Source organism: Penaeus japonicus, unplaced genomic scaffold (assembly GCF_977035675.1).
Source record: "Penaeus japonicus unplaced genomic scaffold, GWHDUDI00000001_assembly GWHDUDI00000008, whole genome shotgun sequence".
NCBI lineage: Eukaryota > Metazoa > Arthropoda > Malacostraca > Decapoda > Penaeidae > Penaeus > Penaeus japonicus.
Window position 1 is genome coordinate 7,978,829 of NW_028234410.1, and position 7,500 is coordinate 7,986,328.

At 35.1% G+C, this 7,500-nt stretch overlaps 1 protein-coding gene across 2 annotated transcripts in view; it reads left to right on the forward strand.

Moving 5' to 3' along the window:
* The window catches only part of LOC122251268 (organic cation transporter protein), a 25,365-nt gene that overhangs the window by 12,434 nt on the left and 5,431 nt on the right, over positions 1-7,500 (forward strand). For both annotated transcript variants that reach the window (XM_086539014.1, XM_086539015.1), the window contains exons 3-7: positions 1,442-1,577; positions 3,129-3,312; positions 3,709-3,812; positions 4,195-4,349; positions 6,544-6,712. In XM_086539014.1, the coding sequence (XP_086395140.1) occupies positions 1,442-1,577; positions 3,129-3,312; positions 3,709-3,812; positions 4,195-4,349; positions 6,544-6,712 (748 nt within the window). The remainder of the gene's footprint in view (positions 1-1,441; positions 1,578-3,128; positions 3,313-3,708; positions 3,813-4,194; positions 4,350-6,543; positions 6,713-7,500) is intronic.

The window sequence follows — 7,500 nt, forward strand, 5'->3', positions numbered from 1 at the left end:
ACACACACACACACACACACACACACACACACACACACACATATATATATATATATATATATATATATATATATATATATATGTATGTGTGTGTGTGTGTGTGTGTGTGTGTGTGTGTGTGTGTGTGTGTGTGTGTGTGTGTATGTATGTATATATATATATAGAGAGAGAGAGAGAGAGAGAGAGAGAGAGAGAGAAAGACGCATACACATGTGTGTGTGTGTGTGTATCTATATATCTGTAGATAAAAAAAAAAAAAAAAAAAAAAAAAAAAAAAAAAAAAAAAAAAAAAAAAAAAAATATATATATATATATATATATATATATATATATATATATATATAATATATATATATATATATATATATATATATATATATATATATACACACACATATTTATATGTACATATATATATATGTGTGTGTGTGTGTGTGTGTGTGTGTGTGTGTGTGTGTGTGTGTGTGTGTGTATGCGTCTTTCTCTCTCTCTCTCTCTCTCTCTCTCTCTCTCTCTCTCTCTCTTTTCTCTCTTTCTCTTTCTCTATATATCTATAGATCAAAAGATGTGTATATATATATATATATATATATATATATATATATATATATATATATATAATATATATATGATATCTTTATATAGACATGTATGTTTATATATGAATATATATATATATATATATATATATTATATTATATATGAATATATATATATGTATATTATATATATATATATATATATATATATATATATATATATATATATATATATATATTTAGCAAGTTAACATCTCAGTTTATAACAATGGGCGAATTAATTGCTTCAGTTGTTGCAACTATTCTTTTACTTTAAAGCAGTTTTCCATGACAATTTCCTGAGGTCATTTTTGTATCTTTGCATGCAACCCGTTTAGATATGTTGATAAAGTGTTATCTCTCTTCCTCGTTGGCAGAATTTCCGCTGAACTGGAATATGGCCTTTTTGTGTTTGTCTAGTTATCTGTCTGTCTGTCTCTATATCTATCTATCTATCTATCTATCTCTCTGTCTTTATCTATCTATCTATCTATCTCTCTGTCTATCTATCTATATATCTATTTCTCTGTCTATCTTTATATCTATATATCTCTCTGTCTATCTATCTATCTATCTATCTATCATCTATCTATGTATACGTGTATATATGGCAAGTTCACATATCAGTTTATCACAACAGCTGACTGAATTGATTCACGAATTGAAATTGTGGACCAGGGTCTACTGTTGTTTCATATAACGATGTATATCGCTCACGCCATGCACTATGCATGCACTATCATCCCCTAACAATTATCTTCATAACATAACAAAACGTAACAAAACCGTGACAGAACAGTTCTTCAACATGCACATAATAAATCTCAACCATGACATTAATCCAAATCATGGATTTATTTCAGGTACTTTCATTAACCCACTGCAGACGATCAATTACCAGTTTTTAGGTGCCACTCCAGATTACTGGTGCCACGTGGCCCCTTTGGTGGAGGCCAACTGGACTCAGGAACAGATTCTGAGTCTAGCGATTCCAAATGGGTAAGAATTGTGTCCCTGTGACTGTGTTTTTCCCTGAGATTTGCAATTCGTATGAGTTGTGTAAATGGTTAATATTTTGATAAGATACTTTAGTAAGGTCTTATTTTACCTATTATTTTTCAAACTGTTTCTTTCATTAGTTTATTCATGTATAACTCCGGTTATACAGGTTACGCTATGGTAAATTAGTTTTCAGTTACATATTTCATTGGAGTTTTAGAATACTCTTCACTGTTCCTAAAGCTGATACTAGATATCGAAATACAGCAAAAAATACTTAAAAAAACACTAAAATCTAAAAATATAGATACTAGAAGAAGAAAAAATGTTTCAGTGTAACAGGTTCAAAATGCTAAAGGCATGTAGTCGAAGAATTTTGGAGCAGTGCGTTACCTGCTTATGAAAATTAGGTAAAGAAATTGATGAGGAAAATGTCTCCCTCAGTGTTAGTTGAAGGATTCACCTCTCTGTAGCATCTTTCTGTAACAAATCAAATTGTTGGTGTCAAGGAAGTTAAATAATATTGAAATTCATGCAGTGAATATGTATTTTCTGTGACTGTTTTGGTGAAGTCTTTCCAAAAACAGGGCATAGAGCAAGGACATAAACTTCAACAATTGCAAAGAAAAATACCAAGAAAAAACAAACAAAAGAACTCAACAGTTTCGAGAACAATTAAATAGAAAGTTAAACGAATCCAAATGATCAGGAACGGAAATCATAAAGTAATGTGAGACATTCTGAAATCAATCAGATAATAAACTTTCGCCAAAAAAAAAAAAAATAAAAAAAAAATCAGCATCTTACGATCCATCAGAACCTTTAAGCTCTCGGCAATTCTTTGAGAGCTTGACGACTGTGTTTCGACACTTGATGCGTCGAAGATTTGAGATAATTGTTAGATAAGACGAGACACGACAAATAGATGCATGGATACGGAGATATGGAACAAGGTAGCAAAGTATATCAATATAGTGTTTGTGAATACGAACTCGAAACTGTGGCGAATAATTGTAACAATGTAGCGTATGGTTCACGTAAGACAATGTGAAAGAAGTGACATACTGTACAAACAGCCATGGCTATAACGTAATCATGATGGAATCAAGTTCTGGCTTCATGATACGCAAAAGCGATTAAACATCTCTCTCTCTCTCTCTCTCTCTCTCTCTCTATATATATATATATGATATATGGACTTAGGCACACACACACACACACACACACACACACATATGCACATATATATATATATATATATATATATATATATATATAACACACACACACACACACACACACACACACACACACACACACACACACACACACATATAATATATATATATATATATATATATATATATATATATATATATATATATATATACATATATATATCTTTTTTTTTTTCTTAATCTATCTAGAAGCGAAAAGAAGCATATGCTAGATTAGCAAAATCTGAATTTCAAAAAACCTGTATTACTCCCAAGTAATTTCATAATCTACTTTCGATTTTAAAAAGAGTTTTAATTGCCATTTCCGAACCAGAAACAGCAGCAGTCAGCTTAGTAGTTGCGTCATGTACGACTTCAATTATACCTTAGCGGCCGAGTTGGGCTTTGAAGGGGCCGCCTTGAGTCCAGATTTTTCCCTCGAGGAAGAGGTCGGAAGAGTCAAGTGCTCCTCCAGGGACTTCGACAGGAACCAGTACGAGTCAACGGTCGTAACAGAGGTGTGTGTATGTCAGTGCAATTGAGTGTAGTTCTGGAATAAGGCTCCTTGGATTATTGGACCTAAATATTCCTGATTGAAATGTTGAATTAAGCCTTTTAGCTAGATATTATTTAAATATTTTTGAATTGAACATTTCAGCCAGATATCACTGTAAACAATTCGGCATCTTAGTCTGATATTCCTCTTTAGAAAAATAAAAATAAATAAAAGATAAAAAATAAAAAATAATAATAAAAAAATAATTATTAAAAAGTCAAAACAATTTAATTTTTTCAACTGTCTAGTTCAAACATTAATGTACAAAATTACCTGGAAGGTAACTATACTTATACGCAGCGTTGACCAGACTTACCTCAGCTCCCTTTTCCCTTCGCCATCCGCCTTGTCCTGTCAGTGGGACTTGGTATGTGAGCGCCGCGTCTTGTACTCGACAACCCAGGCTGTCAGTCAAGTGGGAACACTGCTGGGTTCGCTCGTGGTCGGCTACCTCTACGATGTGTAAGTTTGGTTTAATTTCGTTCCTTTTATTTCATTTCGTTTGTTTTTAATTCTTAGTTTTTTAGGAGTGGGGGTGATAGATTCTTTCTCTTTGAGTAATTTTTTAAAGATTCGTTTTTTGTAGAATTAGAATATGTAAGTATTAAAACGAGTGGCGAAATTGATTTGAAAATGATACTAAATATCAACCATGATGGTATCCATCTTGCACTTAAGGCATTTTGATATTGCAGTGACAACTCCAGATATGTATATATTGCAAGGACGATAACGGATATTCTAAAATTGCAAGGACAACTACGGATATGTTGAGATTGCAAGGGCAATTAAGCAGTTTATTTTCTTAATTTCTAAGCATTGCCCGACCCTTCTGCCACTGCAGGATAGGCCGTCGTCCTGTCGTGCTACTGAGCTCAACCCTCTTCACTTTGACGGGGTTTCTGGCGGCTCTCTCTCCTACGGTCGAGTTTTACATCATCATGAAGACTATTATCGCCTTTATGGCTTCAGGGATTTATCTCGGCTGTTTTGTGTTGGGTAAGTAAAGAAAAAAAAAGAAAAATATATATATATTTTTTTAGAAAGATATAAAAATGTAAACAAATCGATGTGCGCACTTGGGTTGGTCGTTTACTTTTCTTTTCGTGAATAGACTTTTTCATTCAGTCTGTCTGTATACTCATTTACAAACTCATTCATCTTTATTCACATATTTATTCACAATTAGTTCATTTTTATTCATTTTCACCAAGTTAATTGTTCCTTCACTACATATAAGTCTACACAGGATAAATCTCAATTTAGGTTCTCACCAACTTAAAAAAGTGATACACTTTCAAAATAGCTTATGCGTTTGTCCTGAATCCAGCGCATTTGCATATGATGGTTGCATGAGTTGCCGGTGTTGATATTTGTCTTAGTTACATGGTAATGTTACATTGGCTATTATTAGTAGATATATATCTAGCAGAGAACAACATAAAAGCATAGAGATAAGAGGGGAGGTGGTGGAGAGAAAGAAGAGAGAAAGAGAGAGAGAGAGAGAGAGAGAGACATTAATAAATATAGAACGGAGAGTGAGTGAGAGAGAGAGAAAGAGGGAAAGATAGAGAGAGGGAAAGAGAGAGAGAGAGAGAGAGAGAGAGAGAGAGAGAGAGAGAGAGAGAGAGAGAGAGAGAGAGAGAGAGAGAGAGAGAGAGAGAGAGAAAGAGTGAAAGATAGAGAGAGGGAAAGAGAGAGAGAGAGAGAGATTAATAAAAACAGAAGGGGAAGAAAGAGAGAGAAAGAGATTCATGAAAGTAGAAGGGGAAAGGGGGGAGTGTGAGTTAGAAAGAAATCGAGCTATTTATAAAAAGAATAGAAGGGTAAGGGAGGAGAGAGAGAGAGAGAGAGAGAGAGAGAGAGAGAGAGAGAGAGAGAGAGAGAGAGAGAGAGAGAGAGATTAATAAATATAGAACGGAGAGTGAGTGAGAGAGAAAGAGTGAAAGATAGAGGGAAAGAGAGAGAGAGAGAGAGAGATAGATTAATAAAAAACAGAAGGGGAAGAAAGAGAGAGAAAGAGATTCATGAGAGTAGAAGGGAAAGGGGAGGAGAGAGAGAGAGAGAGTAAGTTAGAGAAAGTGAGCTATTTATAAAAAAGAATAGAAGGGTAAGGGAGGAGAGAGAGAGAGAGAGAGAGAGAGAGAGAGAGAGAGAGAGAGAGAGAGAGAGAGATAGGTCATTGTGGAGTCAAGGAGAAAGTTTTCCATGGGTAAAAGTTTTAAGGGTCCGCCGGTCTCACTGTTAGCTTATTTCGCCAGAACAAATACATTTCTTCAATTGACTTTAGCGGGTTTTCCCTCGTGTCTCCTTCCCGTCGCTTGTCCTTCTTATTTTACTTTATCATCATTATCATCATTGCCAATACCATCATCATCATCCTCACTATCACCATCACTATCATCATCGTCATCATCATCATCACCACCACCATCATCATCATCATCATCATTATCATCATCATCATCACTATCATCATCGTCATTACCATCACCATCTTCATCATCATCATCATCATCATCACCATCATCATCATCATCATCACCACCATCATGTACACATATGCTTGTTTTTTTCCCTTATGTCCTCGCCCTATCTCTCTCTCTCTCTCTCTCTCTCTCTCTCTCTCTCTCTCTCTCTCTCTCTCTCTCTCTCTCTCTCTCTCTCTCTCTCTCTCTCTCTCTCTCTCTCTTTCTCTCTCTCTCTCTTTCTCTCTCTCTTTCTCTTTCTCTCCCCCTCTCTCTCTCTCTCTCTCTCTTTCTCTTTCTCTTTCTCTTTCTCTCTCTCTCTCTCTCTCTCTCTCTCTATCTATCTATCTATCTATCTCTCTCTCTCTCTCTCTCTCTCTCTCTCTCTCTCTCTCTCTCTCTCTCTCTCTCTCTCTCTCTCTCTCTCTCTCTCTCTCTCTTTCTCTCCCTCTCTCTCTCTTTTTCTCTCTTTCTTTCTCTCTCTCTCTCTCTCTCTCTCTCTCTCTCTCTCTCTCTCTCTCTCTCTCTCTCTCTCTCTCTCTAAGACAAAATAAGAATAAAAATTAAAAACGAGACCCGCCAGTTATATCTCTTGCTTTCTAAAGTCATTCATTCTCATCCAGCTTTTGCTATATTAATTTCTATCGTACCCAATTATTTTTTTTATCTTTTTTTGTTTATTTATCTATTTATTTATTTTTATTTTTATTTTTTTTTGTCAATAGTGATGGAGTTATGTTCATCCCGCCATCGTTCTACCGTGTCTGTCATGTTTGTGGTACCGTGGGCTCTCGGCTATATGGTACTACCTGGTATTGCTTACCTGGTGAGGACTTGGTACTGGCTACAAGTGGCACTCACAGTCCCCGCCCTTTACACGATCTCTTACTTTTGGTAAGTCTTTCTATTGTTATATGTTTTAGAATATACAGTGTACATAAACTAGATCAAATTTAACAAAGTGGATTTTTTACCTCTTTTTTTGTACCTCGATTAAGGTTATTCTTTCCATCCTTTATTCTTGTTGTTTGGTTGCCTGTTTGTGCGAAAGGTTATCAATTGTGGTGATACTGTGTGTGTGTGTTAACCATGATATAAAGCCACCCAGTTATATTGTAGGCGAGTTGTTCATGATCTAAGAATCAGTTGATTGCATTTTTGGTGGTGGATCAGATCCACATCTGTATCTAAAATCCACCTTATTGATTCGTCGACGGTGTGATCCACTATAGAAAATGGCTCTAGCAGGAAATCCGTCTCCTTTTAGATATTTATGGTAAACTTATGTATTTGGAAATTGGATTTTTGTGTCCTTTAACGGAGGTCTTCGCTCTCTGAATACTTCTAGTTTTACATCTTGTTTGTTTATCTCATTCTATTTTTTTCTTATTCCATATATTTTATTTCATTTTTCTTCCATTTCTATTTTCTCATGTTTGCCTTACATGACCAAACATAGTTTTAGGGCGAGCTTGCTTCTGTACACAATTTCACCTGTTCATTGGCGGAGCGAGAAAAAGCCTCGTCATTCTGTTCGCACAGGCATTTCCTCATGTAAACAAGGCAAGTCATGCACTGATGGGGGTTTCCACCTTTTGTTCACTGATAATCTGCATGGCTTTTAGTTCATTAAAATCGTTCATTTCCATCTTGGTGTGATATAATTTGACGGAACAGAATAA